This window comes from Dermacentor albipictus, chromosome 6 (genome assembly GCF_038994185.2).
Source record: "Dermacentor albipictus isolate Rhodes 1998 colony chromosome 6, USDA_Dalb.pri_finalv2, whole genome shotgun sequence".
NCBI lineage: Eukaryota > Metazoa > Arthropoda > Arachnida > Ixodida > Ixodidae > Dermacentor > Dermacentor albipictus.
Genome location: NC_091826.1, coordinates 21,489,217 through 21,514,124, shown reverse-complemented (window position 1 = coordinate 21,514,124; position 24,908 = coordinate 21,489,217). Strand labels below are relative to the sequence as shown.

At 45.2% G+C, this 24,908-nt stretch overlaps 1 protein-coding gene across 3 annotated transcripts; it reads right to left on the bottom strand.

Annotated features, from left to right (window-relative positions):
- Nucleotides 1–1,333: 1,333 nt before the first annotated feature.
- Nucleotides 1,334–18,702, bottom strand: LOC139060837 (uncharacterized). Of its 3 annotated transcripts, none has more exons than XM_070540070.1 (12): nt 17,919–18,702; nt 16,810–16,916; nt 14,826–14,876; nt 14,732–14,752; nt 14,182–14,232; nt 13,111–13,165; nt 12,947–13,009; nt 11,859–11,999; nt 9,892–9,957; nt 9,074–9,151; nt 2,448–2,513; nt 1,334–1,564 (listed from the first exon to the last, which is right to left on the bottom strand). In XM_070540070.1, the coding sequence occupies exons 3-12, from the start codon at nt 14,874–14,876 to the stop codon at nt 1,413–1,415; spliced, it is 744 nt and encodes a 247-aa protein (XP_070396171.1). In that variant the 5' UTR covers nt 16,810–16,916; nt 17,919–18,702; the 3' UTR covers nt 1,334–1,412. The 3 variants fall into 3 exon arrangements, with proteins under 3 accessions (XP_070396171.1, XP_070396172.1, XP_070396170.1); XM_070540071.1 differs by having other exon boundaries at nt 14,856–14,876; nt 17,919–18,699; XM_070540069.1 differs by having other exon boundaries at nt 13,111–13,200; nt 14,856–14,876; nt 17,919–18,474.
- Nucleotides 18,703–24,908: the final 6,206 nt, after the last annotated feature.

Here is a 24,908-nt window from a genome sequence, read left to right as displayed (position 1 = left end):
TTTCATATAGGTACTCCATTCAGTGTTCAATTTAGTGCCCATTCTTCTAAAGTACGGACATACTTTGATGGGGATAGAGAGTAAATATATCAAGACAAATGCCAGACAAGTACAGAGTTGTTGTGTCACCTTTGCATACTAGATGAGCACGAGCATTTGGTCTATGAAGGTTTGGCTGAATCATGGCTTCGCCGATGTTTTGGTGACAGACTGCTGAATTGCACCTAAGGTTCAAGCCAATGGAACACTAACTGGCGAGTGGTCGAGATATGCGAGATGTGTTTATAGTATTGGTGCAATAAAATTACGGAAGATAAGTTACAGGCACAGGTAAACTTACCTGATAAATCACAGTTAGGCAAAATGCTAGACCGTAATACGCATATTAAACTCTGATTAGCGCTAGCAGGTTGGGAGACCATTTGTCGCTGCCCCATTTCAAACAGGGTCGCACTAGACGTCATCATCATTAGCATCCACAGCAACTTTATGATCACAATCAATAATCCCTACTTTCTAGACGCAAAAGAAGGAATTTTGAAAGCAGCACTTCTCGAAAGTGCTTTCGTGGGAGCTTCGAAGTTGCCTGCACCCAATGTCGATGGCTTACAGGTGGCACGTCGACAGATTGATACGCCGCGGGGGGTTGTGTGCTGGCGTCCTCAACAGGAATGGCGCGAGAGCCTCTGACCCTGCTGCACAGTAGAGAGCCGTTGAGACGATGTGTGGAAATCAGCCAGTTGTCGTCTGAAACTTTAGGCTACTTAGACATAGCTTATTACCATAACCGTCGTGGTTTACGATGACCTTTGACGATTATCCTAATTAGATGGGAACCAAATTCAGTTTAATAGTTGGCGTCTATTCTCGAAACTGCAGCGTGCCTTTGTGAAAAGTGGGACCTACGTAGTCTGCTTGGACGGAGTGCCGGGACGTTCGGAGAACCTGTTGGGTTGTTACCATGGAGGCCTTCATGGCAGTTATTTTTGTGTAAACCCACAGCAATAAACATCACGCCTGTCTTCAAAGCCTTGACCTGTGCCCCTACGGAGGAAAACAACACGCGGCTATGCAAGAGCACGCAACACATTGCAAATAACACGCGTGCAAAACCTATATCAAGAAGCGCTTATCTTGTGAATATCTGCATTCAGTTCACCTTTTAATGTGCTGTAAAAAAACTCAGTTCAAGTTGTGCATTCGTCCTATTTGTCCTTCCTCGTTCCTTGCTTCTTCTTGATAGGCCCAAGCTGCACACTGAATACGAGCCCCAATTAACCCAATATGCTTCATGCTAAATAGCGACTCCATGCTAAATTGAAAGGGCGACAAGTAGGCTGTGAGAAAGTTTTACTTCATCTTCAGTTTAGTCGAAGGCTTCCGATGCGGGCGTTTGAGAGAGGAGCGTTTTGTCAGTGTGCAAAATACTGTTCGATCATGTTCAGGAGCTTGTGATAGTCGCCGAAGTAAATAATCTTGAGGAATCCTTCGAGAACTTTGATCACGTCGTTCTCCACATTGCACTTGTAAACGATGTAGTCGTGCAGAGAGGAATGTACTGACTCTGAAACAAGCAGCCATGGTTGAGTTACTTACGTTGGGCTCCTCGCTGTTTGGAATGTAGAGATGCGACTGCTAATACCTGACTGCAACTTAGTAACCTCTTGCAAAAATGTATTACGGTGTCTGACATTTCAGAAGAGAGAGCTGTTTATTTCAAAGCAGAGATATTTGCTGGCGTACAGGTATTCGCCTACATAGTAGTCAGCAAGGGATGAGGTGAGAGGAGAGAAAGCCCCTAGGAGAAGGAAGGCAGAAATTAAAAAAAAATAATAGCGCAACTTGATATTTTGATTTAAATTTTGGCACCTTCAATCAGCAACACTTGAGTCCCATTTGTCATCTTGACTTCACTACCGATATGTATATTGTAATAATAATATCCTGGGGTATCCTAGCGCTGTTTGAATTTTATTGTTACCATGGAACACCAGCTCGCCCAATCCGCTGCCCTTCTGCAATATTAAGTGTCTCTGCCGAATTTCTTTTCTTAATGTACTAACTTTTCTGTATGCATTTTAACGATCCTGCGCTGCCCGCCATGCACTAAGCAAATCGTTTTATTCGCAAACCATCTAATTGCCGTATGATAGGCTGTAAGGGTTTTCACCCTATTGTTGTAGTCGGTGACAACCTAAGAATTCGCTGGTGAAAACATTTCAGCTCAACTTGATCATTTGTATAGATTATGCCAGTCATGTGCGCTCACCGGTTCGCGATTCGTCACGGTGGAGGCGAGTTTATTTCGAATTCCGCGTCTTCCATGGAGCGGTTTTGAAGCGCGGATGCACGGGATGCAGGTGAAGTGCGGTTTTGCGGGCGGAGCTCATGCTCAATTCTTAGGTTGTCACCGAGTACAGAGGTCAATGAGAACATCCTTGCCTTACCTAGCTTTTGAGCGGCCTTAAGAAAAGTGGAAATGGATATTTCAGCACGGTCGTCCTCGAGAAAATCTGTGGAGAGATCACAATATAAGCTTGCGAAAAAACGCCTCGGGTTTGTTTCGATCAAGCACAGGCTATGCACACGAGCCGTATAATTAGAAAACACTTTCGGTGACTGCAAGTGTTCTAAGAAGTCAAACAGTCAGTTCAAGTTGCCTGGTGAATTATGTCTCGCGCGGCCGCGACGTTAGTATCTTGATACGTCCGTAGCACGCACTTGAAGTTGGGCCAAAGGCAAACATCAAACAATCATGACTAGACCACGGAGTCTAGTTAGGATGATAAAGTACGCTCTTCAAAATTTCGGCGCCTTTGTTGCCGCAAGTTAGTTTAGTTTTAAGTATCATAAAACAATCCGTTTAAGTGTTTTTGAATCCCTGCCCTTCCAGACCAGTTGAGTTCGTGAAGACCGCATGTCAGACAACTTTGTTCTTACGAACACTGTTAATTTACTTTGTACGCGTACTTCAAGCTCCACACAACCAAGAGCTGCCGTAACTTTCTTTTTCAGAAATTTTAATTGATCCACGGCAAATCGCGATGCATGTTTAGTGATTCAGCATAAGCGAAGGGTCAAGCCATTCGGTTTCTTCATATTGCTTAACGAAGCGGTCCAGCACTCAAAAGGAAACAGCATTTATACTCCATCCTTCAAGGTCCAGAAGATTTTTTGTACACAAAGTTCTTGCTTAAATTCAGTGTACCCCTATGATTGATTCCAGAGCATCACTTGGCACGGAGACGCCAAATCATATATGAGCGCTTTTTACCCTATGCACTTGCATTTGCGTGTCTTCAAGCAGCATGTTTTACGCGTGAATAACATAACTAATGAATAACAATGTAATTTTTAACTTACTAGCAACAATTATTGTTTCAGGGATAACCACCAAGTGATGTGCAGAAAGCATAAGCTGTGGTATAGACTTGAAAAAACTGGAGGAGGAAGAAGAAGACGACGAACCTGCTGCTAGCCTGTCTGAGTAGCTCTGCCTACATTTATCGTTATTTTCGTTATTTTCTGGTAATATTACTCGTCAGAACGGTTCAAGACGTCTGTCGACTCGAAAAGGTACCTTCCGTATCGGAGACCGACGGGTGCTGCCCCACCCGCCGCCTCACAAGGTGCTAGAAGGAACCAAGCTGGCACCGACGAGCACCCCGCCATGACCTCCCAAGGGCTGACACCGGGTCAGAAACGCCAGCTGGTTTGTACAAGCCAGCCTGACTGCAAGCGACAAGACACTGGTGAATCTGAAGACGAGTCAACTGTCATCGACGACGACAACGTGGCAAACCCTTCAGACCTGGAAATGGACGAGGGTGGTTTCCGAATTGTGCGCCATCGTAAAGACAGGGCGGAGGGCATTCCAGTGTTAATCACTGCAGCATCCGAAAGAGATGATTTAAGGCAAGTAAACCCTATTGTCCTATATTCTGAGCTTGAACGGATTCTCGGTGGAGCACCAGTGAAGAGCCACTTCACAGCACAGGGAGCATTGCTCTTAGATGTAGAGACAGAAGGACAAGCCAACGTCCTTCTAGGGACCAAGAATATCGGCGGCATAGTCATATCTGCCCGTGTCCCACACAGTTATATGAAAAATACTTGCATTGTTAGAGGAGTCCCTAAATGGTACTCGGATGAAGAGCTACTCACCTACCTGAGACCTCAGGGAGTGTTCCATGCAAGAAGAATCATCCGTCGGGTCCAAACCTCGTCATCTGAGTGGGAGTCAAGGCGCACTAACACGGTGGTTCTCACTTTTGCTCCAAATTCTGAACGCCCGGAGAAGATCAACCTTGGTTTCACCAGACACGAGCTTGTCGACTACGTGGAGACACCACCACGCTGTTTTAAGTGTCAGCGCTTCGGACATATCGCTAAGTACTGTCGTGGGGAACAGAGGTGCAAGCGCTGTGGGGGACCTCATGACTTTAAGACGTGTGCAAGTAAAGACAACTTTGTGTGTGCAAATTGCGGCGGTGACCATCCTGCTAGCTACGGTCGATGCCCTGCGCGGACAGCTGCTCAGCGAAGAAATAAGTTGTTTGTTCTGGGTCCAAAGAGTGCAAGCGCACCATCGAACACGAAGAAGACATCCAGAGCGCCACAACTAACTGGTTTGGAAACAGAATACGCATCCCACTTCCCGCGTCTCACACCGATAAATGAAGTTACTGAGCCAACGCAAACGGTCTCAGCGGCTGAGAAACCTGTTCGAAAAGAGCCCGAAAAACGCACCTATGCGGCCGCAGTAAACCGACCTCAAGTACCACTTGGCAACAGTCAGCAGGAAAACTGCCAGCATGTGATACGCGCTTTGTTCACGGCACTACGTTCCCACGTCGCGAAGATGCCTGCTAGTTCGACGAAGGATATGCTGGAAGCAGTGCTGGCTCTTGAGTCAGTAATACTCTGCTCTACTTCCACATACACTCAGTAGCATAATGGCAATGTCTCGCCCACTTGGTCCATTCCGTCGTCCAAAAGTGCCCTTAATAATGCAATGGAACTGCGCCGGTATTCTACAGCGTCTTTCGGAACTCAGCCTTTTCCTTCGAGACATACCTATACCAATTCTAGCCCTCTCGGAGGCCGGTCTCCCAAATGGAAGGACGATCCCAGGGTACATCAGACATGGAAATCCGAGTATACCATCATTTGCAAATGGAAGTGCGATGATATACATCAGGCGAGAAATACCTCACGTCACCTTACCAGTGCAAGACCTTTGTTCTACCTTCTTGGAAGTCGCCGCTGTGCAAGTGTGCCTAGGAAAACGAAAACTCAGTGTGGTGTCGGTGTATATAAGTCCGCGCAGGAAGGTCTCCATGGAGGCGTTCATAAAAGACCTTTGCATTCGTTGCCCCTCTCCTATAATAATCTGTGGCGACTTTAACGCACATCATTCGCTTTGGGGAGATAAGACTGCAGATTCCCGAGGCAAGGAACTTGTCACAGCCGCGGATGCTGCTGACTTATGCATCGCGAACGATGGCAAACCGACTTTCTTCAGACCACCAGATTCATGGAGTGCCATAGACATCGTGATCCATTCTACAGACCTTGTCGTATCGTCAACAACGGCCCCAGACAGGATGGGCAGTGACCACTTTCCGATCTTCACGAACATCACCGGATTTCACACTGCTGGGCGACAATTCTGTGCTGTGACCCGCTGGGACACATACAGAGAAGCGTTGGACGAATCCCCTGGTGAGCTGTTCGCAGATATGCTGCGGAGCAAAAGAGTGGCTACCTCAATGTTGAAACTGCCAGATCATTTCCCTACTCCTGATTTGAAATTAAAGAACCTCTGCGCAGCGCGTAGGAGAGCGGAGCGAAAACTAATGAGAAAAACGGGCAATCCATCTGCGAAAACTGAATACAACAGGATAAACGCTGTCATCCGTCGTCACACAAAAAGGTTAAGACGAGTTCAATGGGCTACTTTCTGTGAGAGTTTATCCGCGTTTACTCCCATGACAAGGATATGGGGAGTAATGAATAGCCTATCCGGAAAGATTCGCTTGCACAGGCCATTCGAAGCACTTGCTTTAAAGCAAGGAAAAGATTTGCAAACCCTTGCAGACGATTTTGCAGACCTATACACATCTGGCAGATCAGCAGGAGTATCGAACCCTCTGTTGTCTGAAGCATCACATGCCATGGATACGCCGTTCACCTTTCGTGAGTTGGATTTGGCGCTTAGCAAATTAAGACGACGCTGTGCTGTGGGTCCCGATTCGATCAGCAATCAGATGCTGACAAATCTGCCATATGACCGAAAACGAGCACTTCTGGACATATTTAATCACGTCTGGAGCACAGGAGAGATCCCAGAAGCGTGGAAGACAGCATGGGTGGTGCCAGTGCTTAAGTCGGGAAAGGATCCTGCAAACCTCACCTCATACCGGCCAGTATCGCTAACATCATGCGCATCAAAGTTGATGGAAAGACTAATATGTACGAGGTTAACATGGTATCTCGAGCAAGAAAATAAACTGCCATCATGTATGACCGGATTTCGTCCACGGTTGAGTGCCCAGGACAGTGTCTTGGATCTACTAAGCCATATCGAGCACCATCGCGCAGACGGCCTTTCCACACTCGCCATCTTTATGGACGTTGCCAAGGCATACGACTGTATGCTTCATACAGGCATCACCAACGGACTCCGAGCCATGGGCGTCTCGGGAAATGCTCTTCGATTCGTCCATGAATTTCTCAGTGATCGATGTGTCCAAGTTAAGCTCGGAAGTATAATGAGTGACAAGCGACGTATTTCCCTCGGCGTCCCACAAGGAAGTGTCCTATCCCCCTTGCTTTTTAACGTTGCCATGGCCAGCCTTCCAGATGCCCTGAAAGTAGGTCGGACGGCAGTTAAAATGTCCATCTACGCAGATGACATCTGCATTTGGATCTCGGGGTACCAGCACAAACGTTTGGCCCGAATAGCCCAGGCCGCAATCTCCACTATCGATCGCCACTTAGCGACGCTTGGCCTATCTTTATCAGCAGAAAAATCGGCCTTCATGCTTTTCCCGGGAGTGAGACGCAAGTCAACACGTCTGACGCTGAATATCAGAGGGCATTCAATTCTTCGTGCAACTCATGTTCGATTCCTGGGCGTCATCATCGACAACAAGCTGCTATGGCGTGGTGCAGTCGAAAGTGTTGTGGCTGCATCAGTGCAAAGAATCAACGCACTTCGTCGATTGGCAGGTATACGTTGGGGAAATAATCCTATATCCATGCTTAAACTGAACGCTGCACTGATAACAAGCCGCATTCTCTATCAGCTCCCTCTGATATCACCGTCATCGAGTCAATTCGAGCGCTTGGAGGCAGTGCACAGAAAGGGACTTCGCTTGGCGATGGGAGTTCCAACGGCGGCTTCAAACAAGAAGGTCACTAATGAGGCAGAGTCTCTTCCACTCCGCCTCTTGGCATCTCAGGCCTTGCTGACGCAGCTATTAAGGCTGGGCGAGTCACGCGCAGGCACGGCGCTTCTCCGGCGGCTAAGAGCAAGAACTCGCTCACATTTCCATGCGGCGCTGAACACCTTCCGTTATTTAGGATTGCAATGGCCTAAACGAAGTCGCCTTGACCCGCCATGGTCTTTTCCGAACGTTACCTGCAGCCTCAATGTACCCCACCTCCCGACGAAACGCACCATTTCAACTGCCGAAGCCAAGTTCATTGTGCTGGACCACTTGAGCACTGTGTTTCGAAGCCATCTACAAGTGTACACAGACGGTTCGGTGTGCGCACAAACAGATAGCTGTGCAGCGGCATTCTGCATACCATCCCTTGATGTGTCATGGTCTGGCCGTCTGGATCGCGTGGTTTCCTCTACAACAGTAGAAAGCGCCGCAATCACCGCGGCTTTGCGGAAACTACGGGCCTTTTCTGCACGCGATGTCGTGGTGCTGTCGGATTCCAAGTCAGCATTACAGAGATTACATCGGGGCCTACCTCTAGAAAAGTTTACAAGGCAGTCTCTGGCACTGATCGACGACCTAACGAGCAAAGGATTTAACATAAGGTTTCAGCGGATTCCATCACACGTAGGAATTGATGGAAACGAGGAAGCTGACGCCCTTGCACGCCTAGCGCTGACATGTGTCCCAAGAGTGAAAGCTCCAAAAGCTTTTCGAAACCCTAAGGGTGCAATCCGCCTTCACTTTAGAGAGATGTTCAAGAATCCACATGAATCCTGTGTGACTCATGGATTTACACGTGAACAAGCGACGCTTTTATACCGCATCAGGACCGACTCCGCGTACACCCCAGCTTGGTTATTCAAGACTGGGCTTCGCGCTTCCCCACTCTGTGCTTTCTGTGGTGACATTGGCGACATCGAACATTTCATTTGGCTATGCCCTCAGTTTGACACAGAAAGAAAAGTGATGGTGGACAGCCTACAAAAAAGCGGTCTCACGCACAGGACCTTTGAAGACGTTGTTTTCCCCGGAGGGCCCGCGGCATTCAGGAAGAGAGCGCAACGACTGCTGATAGCCTTCCTGCGAGACACGGGGCTCATCGACACCTGGTGACACACCACTGATCTCAACTCGAAGGAGGATCAGGCGGACCAATTGCCGGCTATGTATGCCAGGCTAACCCCGCCTGCTTCAACATCACCACCACCACCACCACCACCTTGAAAAAACTGGAAGGCTGCTTAGACAATTGGGGGCAGGTAGGAGTAATGTCGTTAATGAGCAGTAATTTAAAAGAAAGCTTAGGGAAAATGTAGGTGCGCCCACATAAACAAAGCTAGAGGGAAACGGACAACTTAAACTTCGGCGTCTGTGTTGTCCGTTTCTCTGAACTTGTGCCCATGTCTGCGTGCCTATCTTTTCTTTTTAACATGAATCCGTGTCAACTAGCTCAACTATCTGCCGTTCTAAAAAAAACGCTTTCGTTCTGTCACGCTTACGAAGTAGTTTTGTTGGGAACGCACTCCTGCCAGAACATTAATGGTATTGGGGTCCCGCTGCATTCCCGCTGACGAAAGGTCTTCATCATCATCATAGACCTGCACCTTTATCCAACGCACCTTCTTCAGTGGTCGTCGCGGTTTGGTTAGCGTAAGCATCGGTTGTCGTCGATAAGAACTCCGTGGTCACCTCGGGGCCTGCGAAAAGATCAGTATTGTTGCACAAAGCCATGCATTTACAAATATTTGTTAAAGGAAAATAGAAGGTACAGACATAGCAGTAGTCATGCACGGTAGCGCGAAATAACTTTTTAGCCCCTCTTCGTCTTGTCTGACAAGATGCCTTGTTCTGTTTTTGTTTGTCTTTTGTTGTATTTTTCTGTATGGTGGCACGATATCTCCCATACAAAATCGTACACGCGGAGCTGGGGGTATTGTGGAAGTGTTCACCTATTGGACATGCTCATTTCGTCTGCTTATTAACTGTTGATTGGCTGGAGGCGCCTCTCTCCTCCTGACGCCTACTCGAAACCAGCCAATCAGTGCTTCTAGGTCGACACTTACAGAATACCCTCCTTGGGTGAGGGGTGCAGTGTGATCGGCCCGAACACGTGGTTTGAGTCGATCAATGCGAAAATTATCCCTCTTTGGGAGGATTGAACTGTGCAGCCGCACATGTGACTTCGGCGACCTGGCGCAAAATGCGGTAGGCAACTCAGCAGCAGCAACTCTTCGACATGGTGACCACGGAAACCACGAGGGTGTCGCTGTGGCGGCAATTGTAATAGAACTTCGGTGACGCCTGCGAAATATCGTGTCTATCTGTCAAAGAACTCCTATTGTGCACTCTCCAAAACACCTGTCTTGAGTCACGCGACACCATACTAGGCCTGCACGTTTCTGAACCCTGCCCCGTAGGAGCGTTCGAACAACTTTACCGCTTTGCCTTCGATTTCCATGCTTGAAAGGATGCGGACAAGTTGTCTGCGGATACAGCATGGAACCTGAACGATAAGAAGAAAAAAATAAAGTTAGAATGTTAGACTCACGCATAGAGTTCAGATAATTAGGCTGCTTTACTGTGATTGGTATTTAATGTAAACGAGTATAAAACCTTTAGCATCCTCTTCAGTTTGCAAAATTCCTTTTCAGCATTTTTCCCTATTAAAACCCGATTCATGGCCGGTCCCCTGTAGTGGATGGAGCCAGATTACCTGGAGGAGGAGGAGGAGGAAACACTTTATTTGCTCTAATTGGGTAGAAATTAGCGGTGGCAGATGTGGTCGGCCATCTTCACGGTCTTCTTCCCCATCTGCGCAGGGTCGACGCCCCTATTCCAGGGCACCACTGAGGGTGGCTACTCGGCGAGCGTGCCTTACTAGTCCATGCTGGACTTTCGGGTCGCTGCTGGAGAGCACCCTCTCCCACTGCTCCGCAACCAACCAACCGACCGACCAACCAACCAGCCAACCAAAGCACAGCTCACTCATATCAAGTTGCAGGAGGCGAAGCAATGTGTACTTGTTAACGGAAGTAGCCACCTAAACGCATCATCCAGAGCGACTTGCAGCGCTTTGGAAAGCAGTATAGTGCTTTAATGTCCACAGGTTATATGAGCAACTTACGTGCATACTTCCAGGCTTAGTAAGGAAAATGCACGAGTTCCTCGGACCTTTTTTTTTCTTTCTATTCACAAACAAACAAGAAGGCAGTTCATTCATTTCATTTCATTTCTACATTCTGTACAAGAGAAATGCAGGAAACAATGAGAAAAAGCTCCTCTTATGACAGCTTCACGAGGTTCAAGTACCCAGGCTGATGCTGGCAGATAATTTCGAATATAGTTTTGCATTCCTAACATAAATGGCAAAAACACAATATGCGTAACTCAAGGAAATACAAAAGTAACGCTATGATTGGCAGTGATCACAAAACCAGGCATCAAAAGCTTCACATAACAGAATAAACAACTGCAACGCACGCAGTAACAAAAATAGGAACACATTTAAAAAAAAGCAAGTCAGCAAGTACAGTTTGTGATTTCTTTTCATGATAGAAAATATATCTAATACCCCAGGATATTAGGTTGTGTAGTACTCTACTTATCCAATTTGCAATGCTGTTACAGGCACGGTTAATTGTTCTACAGGAAAGAACCAACGACGTAGTCTCGTAGAGCACTAGCTATTTCTAGTTACATACCGCATGAAATTATTCATTCTAATAAGTGCGAAGTCGCCGGCTACAATTAATAAATTGCAGTATGTGCCGTAATACAATTAAGTATAAAGTTAATTAGTGATTTTGTGATAATTATGTTAGTATGTGGCTCGATTTCTCGTGCTAGTAATGTCAGCCTCTTGGAATAATCCACCTCAAGGACAATACTTAGGCTGTCTGCGGCAGGCAATTTTTAAAAATTCCGGGAAAACATTATCACCCCGTACATCTGTCGGTAATGTTCTGATAAGGGCGCTCTAAAGGCACGACAGTGCAGGGCTGTGTGCGATGTGATGGCGAACTAATCGCTCACTGAGTAGATCAGCCATACAAGCTTAATTACTGTCATATAGATTGCTTACTGTGTTCTGTTTTTCAATGTCGTTGAATGAATGAATGAATTAATGAATTAATGAATGAATTAATTAATTCTGAGATTTTACATGCCAAAACCACGATTTGATTACGATGCACGCCGTAGTGCGGGCTCCGGGTTAATTCTGACCACCAGGGCATTTTTAACGTGCCTCCAATGCACGGGAGTTCAACGTCCTTGGGTAGTGAATTTTATCTAGCGGCGCAAGAGGCCTAGCCAAGCTAGTTTCGTCTTAAAGATCATGATCAGTCATGTAACCAAATAAATAATTATATCATACATCCCAGCGCCACAGCAGCCTGAACTCACCAACAATATTGATGATCTTGTTGGCGGTCACGATTCGGTCGTCGTCCTTTAGGAACGCCATTTTCTTCACAACGAGGGGAGTCGTCTTCCGGATAAACTTGCAGATAGACTCGCCAAAGCGAAGGTACCGATTCCGCGAATCTGCAAAGGAGAGGACTCAGTGCTGTGAATGGGGAATACCCCGAAGTGGAGTAGCGATTGTCGTTTACGTGAGCCGCAAAGTTATTACTCGCAAGCTTTTCGGGAAAAAAAATGGTGAAAAGTCCTCAATCTGGGTCATTTTCTGGGATGTAAGCAAAATTATCATCCGAATACACCTAATTAACCACCCGATTCATGGCCAATCCCCCACTGTGGGTATGTGCCACAGCCACTAAGGACAACAACAACAACAACAACAACAACAGGAGCTCTGCTTGTATACGCTATCTGTTTGCTATCTGTTAGCGCCCTGGTTAGCCTGGTTAGCCCAGTTAGTAAAGCAACTGGCCTTAGGAAGGCGGTGGTGCTGGGGGCACTGGCCTGACCAGGAGGAACTATACTCTTCGACTGCGAAGCTTTTTGTCATGAGCAGTCGGTGTGGGTTTCTTTGAATGACAACTTTTTTCGTTCTTGCAAAGTGGTCTGGTGTAATTCGTTTCTATGCGTTTGTGCATTGCGTGTTTTTGTATACCAAATTGCGCGTCTGAATTTCTATGTGTTGGGCGTTTATATTTGTTAGTGTGGGTCGTCACCGGGTGAAACGTGGAAAACTAAGCAAGACTATGAGCCGAATTCTGTTTATGCAAAAATGTTGGTATAAAGTTGTCCCGGCCATTCATCAGTACTGCATGACAAACTGACATATGATAGTGAAAATAATGCTCTCGAAAATGAATGTTGTTTCTCACTGTGCGGGTAAACCACTGTTTCCAGATTAGCGGAAACCATCGATCGTCCGGTCAGTTAATTATGACAGTGACAATCTGATAAATATTACTATAGCTGCAAATAAAAGCATAAGAGGAGCACACATCGCAGCCGAGATTTTGAAAAAGAAATGTATTCAGGCCATCGGCACCAAAATCAAAGAACGCTGGATAACTTACTCATTCTTACTATATGAAGCCTGCGGAGCTTAGCCATGCTCGAAATTCCCTTCCAGGCTTCAGCTGAAATTCTCATGGTCGAGAGGCAAAATAGGTGCGTTATTCTACAATGCGTTGTAAATAACAGCCATCTGGTAAACTTCAAAATGTTTGGTACGGCTTACCTCTCATGATCTGCGATTCAACTCTCCTCGGCACTTCCTGATCGGTCAGTATTCTCTGGAATTTGTCCAAGTAAGCCCTTCCTCTGGAAACTTGAGAAACGGTACTTAAACGCAGCTATCGATGGACATAAATGTTTTCGTACTCTTCAAGTACACGTCGAGCAACAAATCCACATTGGGCGCATTTATTCCAGCTCGGTAAATGTCCTGACGTGTTTTAAAGCAGCACGAAGGGGGAAAAGAAAGCCGAGCTGCATTTAGTAAATTACCCTTCCCCAATACCCAAAACGAGTCTCATCTTGATAGGAGGCTTGGTCAGTTAGAATAGACGCGAATACTAGAGACACCTGGCGACGCCTCCTTGAAGTTCCGCACCAACTCGTCATAACGTCACAAGTTTTGATGGCGTGTCCTCTGGCCTAGTTATATATATTATTTTTAATCGGTGAAAGTTCATTCTGTTGTATTCTAAAGAAGCCAAACATTGAACTAAGCAAGTTTCGAGAACTTTTTATAGAGCCACAAAGAACCAAATGTGGGAACATACTTTGAAATCCGTGGCGTCGTACTGGCGTACTGGCACTGGATTATCGACGCGAAATTCAAGAAGTGGGACGTTGACTTTTACGCTGTTTTCTAGTCAACTTTTCACCGCGACATCAATGACAAATGAAATTTCTAAAGAATAATTTGTCAGTTCGGACTGATATAGTTTCTCTTTATTGTCTTTTTAAGGATATATTTAAAGAAAGTTCCAAAGAAAATACAAAAAATTCTGGAAATAATCTTTTTTTAGTGCTGAGTCTGGGTCATTGGGTTCAATGTAGTATTAACGACATAGCTTGAACATCTTAAATCTTTGTGTGCGCAAACAAACAGGGACGAAGAATACAACACAAGGACGAGCACAAGGGAGCGCTCGTCCTTGTGTTGCTCCTATTCTTCGTGCCTGTTTGTTTGCGCACAAAAAGTTTTAAGATGAATCTGTTCCAACTAGGCCGACTCGCAGTTATGCAATAGCTTGAACTTGGCGTTCTGAAGGAACAACTCATAATGGGAAGTCGAACGCACCGAATGGTGAGGCTCTGCTTCCGTGACCAGCCAGGATCTGAATAGTCTTTTCTGGAAAAAAATTTTATTCTTATATTCAACGGGTGCTGCCATGAAAGCATCACGCGATCCATTTGTGATTTCGTGACGCCTTCATTTCGAGAAGTCCCGAAAGTGATTTAGTCCTGTAAAGATCACTTCTGAGAGAAACAGGCTACCGCGGCACACAATCCCCTACGACGCGACTTCAAGCACCACGTTCCTAATACACATAAACTAATTTCCAAATGCATTAACGAGAAGAGATAGATGAATCGACGCCAGGGAGGTTGACCACTACTGAACTCATTTACATGGCTATTGTGCAGTGGGGTAGAGGCCTGGTCCGCGCAAGGCAATAAAAGTAACGGTTAGAGAAAAGATGGACTCTAGAACCGCAAGACGATAGATTAAACTAATCGCCGTAACGTTTTGCTAGCTGTTTTCGGTACATCTGAGAGATTTCTCTGACCGTCACCATCTTCCTGACATGCTTAAGTGAGACCTGTAATCTTATGTGCGATGCTCTTACCATCCGATAGATCGTCAAAATCTGAAAAAGAAAATGTCAGGTGGCATTGACTGCATCAGCCAAAGGGCCAGAAAACCGATTCATGAGAACAAACTTCATGCATGATGTCCTCGCAGGAATTTACCCATAGGCACAATGTCCTCATCTGAAAAAGAAAATAAATGAGAATATTGAAACATCTGAGGCTACTTCCGAATCAAATTGAAGGCATTTACGAGTAATATCAGTCACAAGCCGAGAACACGCTGCATGTCGAAATAAAAACGCTTGCGAACTTTCTTAGAGTGGCACTATTGTAACCTAGCTATTCTAGTAAGGAGCATGATCTGCTCTATTTGTCGAATGTCATTTTTTTCTAGACCCTACAGAATTTTAAAAAATTACCTTTGGCAGATAGCGCCATTTTAATTCTTGGACTGGATTGCTCGAAGAGGCAGTCATTACTTTGCACGATAAATAAAAATGTAGAATTGGTTTATCAACAAAATTTCGCACACATCCTAATGAATGACTTTAACACAAATATTTCACATTACGCATAGTCGCCTTTGAGCTTTTGAGGCGTATCCACTCGGAACGAATTCTGATGACGGCCCCGGTTTCGAGATATGCGTGGTCAAACTTGCGGTAAAACTGCAAGTTTTACCGCAAGTTTAACTTATTTTAAGTTTAACAAGTTTAACGAACTTATTTTTCTAACGAAACGCTGTCTTATGCATTGAAGCACAAAAGCAGCTGGACTGCCAATGTATTTAGTCATTCGTTTTGGGAATGACTACATCGAAGCTGGTGCCATCCTGACAACTCGTTTCAAATGCATTAGCCTGAGAACTAACTCACCGGGTACCACTCGTAAATCGCAATATGCGCTGTGAGGTAATTATTTAAAAATGTAATTAGGACGATCTTGTTATTTACTTGCTAATGCATTTACATATGCGCTAGCCTGTTCTAAGGTTCTATGCGTGAAAGCTTGCACAACGTGTCACGTGGTACCCGGAGCGCTCAACGCAAACGCGCAGATTTTATGTGCGCACGTGAAACGCGACGGTGCTTCCTACGTTAGGCGCATGCGCATCTCGATCCTGCAATATCTTGAGGGACGTAGCGCTTCTACGTGCGTGAAACTAAAGCTGTCTATTATCCACCCTTGTGAATATCCTAGCTCAAGGATTAGAATGGTGCCATCTGCCACCGACGAACTTTAAAATTTTAGTATAGTCTAGGAAAAAGAACGGATTTTTGCTCACACAGTCTGTACCCTGTAGAGGTAACGAAATTTTATTTTAGTTATGCAAGAAATTAACTGTTTATTAAAATGCCGAAATAATCGTGAATTTGTTTCAAGTATGCTATAAACCTAACATATTTTTATGGGATTAAAATAGAAATGAAAGTGCTACTGCGTTTATTATGTTGTTACTTATGGTGCCCTTAAAAGCCCAGAGAAGCGAGAATTTAGTAAGGGTGTTTAAAGTAATATATAGAGGTATTAGAGCATGAACACAATGCAGCAAATCATAAACATACGAAGACATACACGAGCGGTAGCTATATCGAAGACAGAGCATCAAGACATAGAGCAAAAGGAAAGAAATACGCAAGCATTATTGCATTGTACAGCATATGTGCATTACACATTATAGTGCGTCGCGAAGTATGTGACGCATTGCTGCATCACATAGTACGCAGGGACTGTGGTTACAAGGATGGTCTTCAACCAACGTGACCCTGGCTAACGGTTCCAGGCATGGAGGGACAGCCGCCGCTGTCGCCTTATGCGGAAGGTTCTGGGTTCGTCTCTTACCCGCAAACAGGTGTCTTTTCTCGCACTTCCATTTTCCTAAAGAGCTTATCACAAATTTAAGCATCATTCATATTCAATACTACATTTCAATTTAAATATACTTAATTTTTACTATGTGTTCTTTGTCTTCATTATGGCTGTTGGCATGATATCGTTAGTTACTGGATAACTTTCCCCAGAAAACAAATTCTAAGCTGTAGTTTCGTCCAGAAAATGGAGGTTTCTTGGGAACACTTTGTCAATGGGTAATGTCCAGGGCGTGCCATCGGACCTGTGAAACCACGTGACCAGGCGCAAGCGCACGTGAAGGCCAGCCAGGCTAAGCATGACCGCAGACGGAAGTGCATTTCCGGAAAGGCGTCGTGGCTTCCCGAGTTCCTGAGAAAAGAACAATACGATTGAGTGCTTGATTACACATCCGCTAACACATTATCATTACAGCAATTTAACTGCCAGCGCAGTAGCTAAGGCAGAAACTTGGGCTAGTGGGTAGGAGCATTGTGACACGTTTTCAGCGCTAAAAAAATGAAACGCAACATGAAGCAAACCAGTCGGGTGCGGAAATCAAATGTGGTCAAGTTGACGCTCATCTCCCGTTTTGTCTGCTTCAGGTTGTGTTTTTTGGTTGTTGTTTTTTCGGTTCTAAGAAAAATGTATTGTGCCTTCTAGTGGTTTTGTAAAGTATTAGTGTCAAATGGGTGCACAGCATGACGAACCGCACCGTATACAAAACGGCGTATATTAAGCTAGGGCAGCGCTTCAAGTAACAAGGATGTAAGTCCCTGCGGCCCACCTTTATTTTTTTTGCCTGTTTTCATAATAGTCATCATTCATGGTCGCGTGAACGTCCTTTTTCTTTTCCAAGCGCGCTGCTTCACCAAATTCATGCATCACTAACTAACCCGTCAATCCCTATCGGGTAAGTTTATAAGACATTAAGAAAGTCAACGGAGAACGTGTCATTTCTAGTTTCACCATTATACGTACAATATAACAAAATCACGTGGACTTATTTTTAACCACAGAAGCATTGAAAGTCCCAAGGCTTCGCTAAGGAGAAGTTACATTTCATTCTCATTTCAATCTGTTCATTCTGCAAATCTGAAATTATGAGGGAGTCTGAACCAGCGAAACAGACAGCTTCCCTACGAGCATTCTTTAAAGCCAGCCGTGGTAGACTCCAGTACCGTCCACAGTCTTTCTTTTTTTTTTCATTCCCAGCAGCCGCGGATGACAGCGTGATGTGTTTCGCCCTGACAAGACAAGCGACATCACGCCAGAGGAACCCGCCTTCCGCTCCTCCAATCATCTAACGCGTCGTCCGGGCCAGGCGGCATCGTCCGAGATAAAGAAGCCGCGGAAGGCATAAACAAGACTTACCTTCAACCGGGAGTCAAGCCTGTCGCGAGGCGCAGTCCCTTGTTACATCGCCATTTGCCAGACGACAAGCAGAAGGCAATTACGCGCGCCCCGCGCCAGCCAAGCCGAGAATCTCCCGTCTCGGATCGAAAAAACTTTGCAAAAGTTGACACGTCGACAACGCAAGGGTGTCGTCGGTAAGCAGCGTTAATAGCGATAAAGCACAATTGGCAGATAGAAAGAAAAGAGAGAAGAAGAAAAAAACAGAAAGAGGTCGAGTAGTCGCAGCAGTGAGGGGAGGGGGTCAGCTGGCTAGCAGGCGGGGAGGACCGCGCCGACGATGTTTCTGGGAATAAGTTCGTGTCGGCCGAGCCGCAGCTGGTGGCTACGAACAGTAGATCACGAGCACAGCCCGCAACTGACCGACTTGCCAGAGAAATATATGGCCCCGCGGGCGGCAGCGCAAAAATACCCGTGACGAAGCAGGCGGGCCTTTCCTCCCACGACTGACTCGTGGTCGGTCAGTCGGTCGGTGACTGCGAGGAACCGCTTCCTACATGAGCGATCGAACGCTTTCGTTCGCGCGAAGTGAATTGCCGAGTCTCTTGATGTGCAGGAAGGAGCGAGCGAGAGAGAGGCAGGCTTCGAGATGTTTCGTTAGTGCGAATTTAACCGCGAAAGCTCACTGCCAAGAGCTCTCGACAGCTTCCGGGGTCTCGAGCGCACAAGCGATGCCAAAAACGTGTTTCCCGTACGGTGAAAGACTTCGATATGCAACAGGTTTTCCCGCTAGTTTCGGTTTCGCGCGCTTGCACATACTGAGATGGCTGTGCAAGTCGGAATCGGAATCAAATTAACAACATAAATGTGCGTTGCAACTCGCGATGTATGGATACACAAAAGACGGTCCCGATGTCAGTGACAGTACACTGTAGTGTGCTTAGTTTCTTTTTGTTTGTTTGACAAAAAAAAGAAAAAAAAACGTTTAACGCAAGATGGTTCCTTTTCAAAGGCTTTACGCTACTACAGTGCCTATTCCAGCCACTGTAACGCTACCCAAGTATGCAGGCCATTTTTCTCATTCTTGCGGAATGCCCATGCTTATGGTTTAGGTGGCTGGTACAGTTTCTGTAGGGGACGGAAGTGCCCGTAATACATATGGAACGATTTGATGTAACGGAAACATCGTATACAGAGCGTTCTTCTTTAGCTGCTCCAAATTTTTAAACGCTGCTAGTGCCAATAACACGATTCTAACCCTTGATCTAAATCACTCGATGAGGTTGCCATTACTGCTCGAGAAATCTAAATACTTAATTGATTAATTAACATTCAAACACTAATTAACATTTATTAATTATTTAACGGTACGTACGTAAATCTACGAACCATGCATAGTGAGTTTGCTAGACATGTCGGCTTGGGACGAATTCTTAGGATGGTTCTGGTATAATGCGCTGTCAAGTTGCGGTAAAAAATGCGCTGTTGTGCCACTTACTTCTTAAAGAAAACGGCTGTTTTATACATTGAAGCACAAAAGTAACTAGAACGCCAATTGATTTCGTCGGACACACTGAAAATTATTATCTCGAAACTGAAGACGCCCTGAGCGTTCGTTCCAAGTGAGTATGCCTTGAGAACTCGCCGGCTAAATTTTGTAGATTGAAATATGTGCTGTAAAATAATGAATTAACAGTAATTTGGTGTAATTATGTTAATTGTTTAATTAGATACTTGATTTCTTGCAGAAGTTGTGGCCGCTTCATCGAATAAGTTAGATCAAGAGTTAAAATTGTGCTAAATGCCCCAGGCAACTTTCTTTAGTTCGGTGCAGCTATAGAAACATCATGTATTCAATATATCATGAGAAGCCAACAAACACTAACACTGGTGTCAGTGTTTGTTGGCTTCTCATGATATGACTAATAAATATCGGGCCCCTCGGTTAACCCTATTTCTTCTCATGTATACAATATGTAATATGTTTACGAGCAATAAAAACAGCGCTAAACGACGGGACGAGTGAAGGGACACAGACAACGGCGCTAGCCATAGTCATAGTCATAGCCATAGCCATAGTCAGCGCCGTTGTCTGTGTCCCTTCACTCGTCCCGTCGTTTAGCGCTGTTTTTATTGCTCGTAATCATGAACCAACCAGCCCAAATGCGTACTCTTATGTAATATGTGTTCGCTGAAGTGTATATGAAACTCGCACTATATGTATATCTGAGTTTGCGTGAATCGGGAGTTACGGGTCAGCCCACACGCAGCAGCAAGTGCACCAGAACAGGATTCAAGGTCACGTGTTGCATTGCGACATCTGGAGTGAATTGACCGCGGTACATTGCAATCTCAAAAAATAGGCAAAATGCCAAATATTTGAGCCGTGCGAACGTGTTAGCCACCCCATGCATGTTGTTTGTTTGTACCAAGCAACAGAGTTCAGTTGAAGGTTGTTATGTGAGAGCGGAAGCCTTCCATCCTCCTCTCTACCACTGGGTTCATAACACACCTTCGAACGACAAATTTCTAATGTCCATTTCGCTCGCTGAGCGTTGCTAAAGGTGCACCGATTTTGTTCGTGCGGCACTCTGGAGGAGTGCCGTCCATGGCCCGGTCAGTAAACATACAGGCACACCCTAGCAAGCTCTTTCATAGCCAAACTTTCCATTTTGTCACAATTACTAAAAAGCGAAAATTGTGCTATCCTTTTTCAGGCACTCATCTGGCCAGCAAGCCAGGACATAAATCGATTCAAATGCGCAAGGCGCCCCCTGACATGTGGAAATCCGAGGCAGAAAAATTACACCATGTATGACAACTCACACCAACAATATCATAATCATTATCAACCACCCCATCCTCATCAACAGTCGCACAATTATCTCACAAGTGCAGCACAAAGGCCTCTCCCAGGCACCACAAATTAACCTCCTTTGCATTAACCAAATTGACCCTGTACGTACAATTGTCCCAGTTTCATCACTCCACTCAACTCTCTGTGACCCCCAACTGCATTTTACTCACCTTTGTACCTATTCTGTCTTCATAAAAGACTTTATGTCATCTAGTTCAGTTGATTCCGTAACCTTCCCAGCTTCATTTCAAACCATTAATCTGAAGTAGGAATATTATCTACTGTTCGACCCCTTATACATATTCAAAATGGCAGACATTTTTTAAGGGTAAATGTAGAAACATGGGAAGAAGGTAGGCAGACTTCTTACAAGCGATGCTAAACAAAGACCTCGAAAGACATCAGCTCTATCGCTATCGTTGCCTCTCTCTCTCTCTCTCTCTCTCTCTCTCTCTCTATATATATATATATATATATATATATATATATATATATATATATATATATGTATATCCAGTGAGCCAGTGTTTCCTGACCACATTTGCACGCTCGCAAATTCCTTAAATCACTTCTGACGTGATTTAAGAATGACCATCCCACAAGACACAGTCGTCGAGTTCCTCGAGGTTTATTTCTGGTCATTCGCATTCATGGCTCTGCCGGAACAATGGGCTGCACCACTTTCTTGTCTGAAATGAGACGGGGCGAATTGTGAGTGAGGCGTCCACCGCGCATATCTTGCTTTAAAAACAAACGTCAATAAATGCCGTTAACAATCACAGAAGTTGAGGCTTACTTTTCCTTTGGAAGATCTTCAGCTTGGACACACTTTGCCACGCTTTCGTCAAAGCATCCTTAACTGAAAATATATTAGAACGAAAGAAGCACTGTGTGATAGCCGCTCAATAGTAGTACTCTCGTATGCACTCGTAATGAGATCTTTTGTGAAAGCTGCAAGATATGGTAAGACATTGTTGGTTGGTTCCTACTGCGTGAACATTTCTTTTTACTTTTCTCAATACGAAGGATTTGCTGCAATGCATAATAAAAGAAAAGACAGTTAATGAAAAAGTGCAGCTCTGCATCGTGCATGAATTGCAAACAAATTGCAGCTCTTTGATACATTCCCATTTCCTTCAAAATCAATCATTTCAATCATTTCTTTCACATAATTACCACCACTTCAGCTGAACGTGTTTGTCTATGTGTCTCTCATTTGACACCGCCTGCCCTCCAAGTCGTGCCGACCCGGGACCTTTATGGTATTTGCATAAATGATAATTATTTGCATAAATGAAAATAAATGAATAAGAGATAAGAAATGCACATCACCTACCTGTCTTTCCAGCATAGGCGATATCCGAAAGAACTTTCGAAAGCTTGTTTACATCAACAATGGACCCTGCGCTGTCTGCTGGGAGAAATTCAATAAAAATAACAATGCGCAAAAAATTGTTTAGCTATACTTTCATCTTAATATAATTGAGATTCTCATTATTGGCAGTGTTCCGGATGTAATGTAACAGAGAAATTAATTGTACACTGCTCGAAAACGCGAATAACTGGGCCCTCATCTCCCAATAGTTGAGGAAATATTTGTGACAATGTTCCGAAGGCGAAGTAACAGAGAAAATAAATAAAATTAACACTGTGCATAAAAGCGAGTAGCTTCGCTAATCATCTCATGACAGTTGAAGATATCATGACTTTCCGTAGAAGTCCGAGAAAATTTTAAGGAACAATTCCACACATTTCTTTTTTCAATTTCATGTGTCCTTATTATATTGAATATTTGCTCCGAGGAAATAGCAAAGTTTAACCAATTGGCTTTATCAAACCATGCACTTCCATAGCGTATAATCATATAAATCGCACACATCTGACAAGAAAGGTTTCTTGCGTGATGAGCGCAAAATAACGATTCGTGGACGTTTCTTGAGCATAGATTACCGAAGAGAAAGAAAAGCTTTGGAACTGCGAAAGGTACGGTGAATGCTTACGTTGCGTAACAGTCGGGTGACGTGAATACTTTCCTTCTATATTTTACAAAATAAAAGCAAGCGGGGCAACGTGCCACCCGGTGTATACCAAACACACAAGCCCCGAAGGTAGTGGGTTCGATTACTGTTTGCCCCTTTTAAATTTAACCGTACATTAAGTTAACGCGTTTCGAAACAGAAAACAATTCTACCCCTGAACTCAAGCAGTAAATCTGACACGCGCGTATTGAAAAAAGCATTATTGTTGGTGTGGCTATAGTTTCTGCACAATTTCGTCATGTGACAGCGATTTGGCACATGAAACCCCAAAATCTAACATTAATTTGACAGCGCAGGTCCAAAGCACGCACGTGGGGGAAAACGCAACAGTCACTGGATAGTTTATGAACATCTTTTCCTCATAGCCAAATAACGTGGACGGAAATCGGACACTGACCGATGTTTCTCTTCTCCCTGCTTTCGGCCAAGCATAATCCAATGACTGCAACAAACAAACAAACAAACAAACAAAATAAACACAGTAACGCAGGTTCAGTTTGATTTCCTCTTTCTGCCTGACTTCCGGATCCATCTCGCTTAAGCGCAGACAGCTTTCACACAAAGTGCTGTCAACTAACACAAGGATCTGCTATCCTGTCATGCTCGGTCTCTTTCCGCGTAAAAGGAAACTACCTGCGCGCACACACTGATCGGGTTGTCAACAGAAGCCTACAGCAACTACCCTACTTTTTCTGCCGGCTGTCTCTTCTCGCGTCTTCAAATTGTCCCAGGCGTTGTTTTTTTCTATCGTGAATTATGTACCAAGCTGTCGAGTGAACACCGCATTATCAATTTCGTTTCATTTTGTTGACATCGAAAGCCTTAATTCGTGGTCTCACGTGAAAGATGAAGTTGCGGCGAACGTTTTAAAACGGAGCCGTACAACTTACAGAGGGCCCCCTCCGAACATTCATAGTTAACACACACACACACACACACACACACACACACACACACACACACACACACACAAAGATAGTTTCTAATGCCGAATACGGATGTTACGTTTATAACGTATGTGCAACGCCTACAAAGGGAAATGAAGAATCGTAACCCTTTAAAATCATCTGTAGGAAAAAAAGGAAGGTTAATAAAAACATTCCGGCAGTACCTGTATCTCACGATGAACGTCGATGTTAATGCTATTCGCACTGGAGCAATGCAGTGATACGCCGTATATGGCCGCCCCCGAAACGCGTCACGCATGAGGCGTGTGCTGGATCCGGGCTCCTCTCTCGCGCTTCCCTCTGGACACGCTGCACCACCTAGCGGCGGCGCCACGAATTAAGTTGGCGGGTGACGCTGGTTTGACTCCGCCCAGCAATGGATGCACTTTAAAGGTTTCTTTTTTTCTTGTCATTGATGAGGGGCACACACCTAGAAGCACATACCGAGTGATCCAACTTGGCGTGAAAAAAAAAAAAGTTCACCGAAAAAGCTGCACAGAACCAGTTACCCAAGTTGGCCCGATGATGGGTGTCGAGCCCAGTTACCTCAGCGCAGCAGCCCGATTCTGTGCCAACGGGCAGACCATGGAGGACCCAATGAGCCGAGTCGGCGTAAAACGGTTAGGGGCACCGACAGGTGGCAACCGGAAAGTGCGCGAGGCATCTTGAGAATGCCAATCACATTAAGAATTTACAGCATTTCAAAGTCTGGCAAGCGTTATTATAAAGGCTGTCTGTAAAACTTCGGATACCGTAGCTACGACAACGATTCAATACAGCACACTCAAATAAATGTAACAGCAACGTGTCATGCAGCCTATGGCTAAAAGCTTTCAACATGGCAACGTTCCTAACCTAGAAGTGACTTCCCAAATGTTACGTCTTGCTCAGAGGTGCGTTCCTGATCTGACCTTAGCGAACGGATGGCCGGAAGACTATGCGAAGTGGTTTCGAGGTCGAAGGTCGTCCGAGTACGACCGCGGTCAAAGACGTATAAGGCTCACCGTGCAGACAAACAGTGGCGGTAACAAAGAGCCACCAGTAATGTTGGCGTCCGAAGCGACTCATGGCGTGGCGGAACAAGCCAGGGCGTGAGGAGAGCGCTAAGGTGCAAGACGCCCCGCTCGCTGAATGCAGCCGTCGGAAGTTTACTCACGACCCACCGACG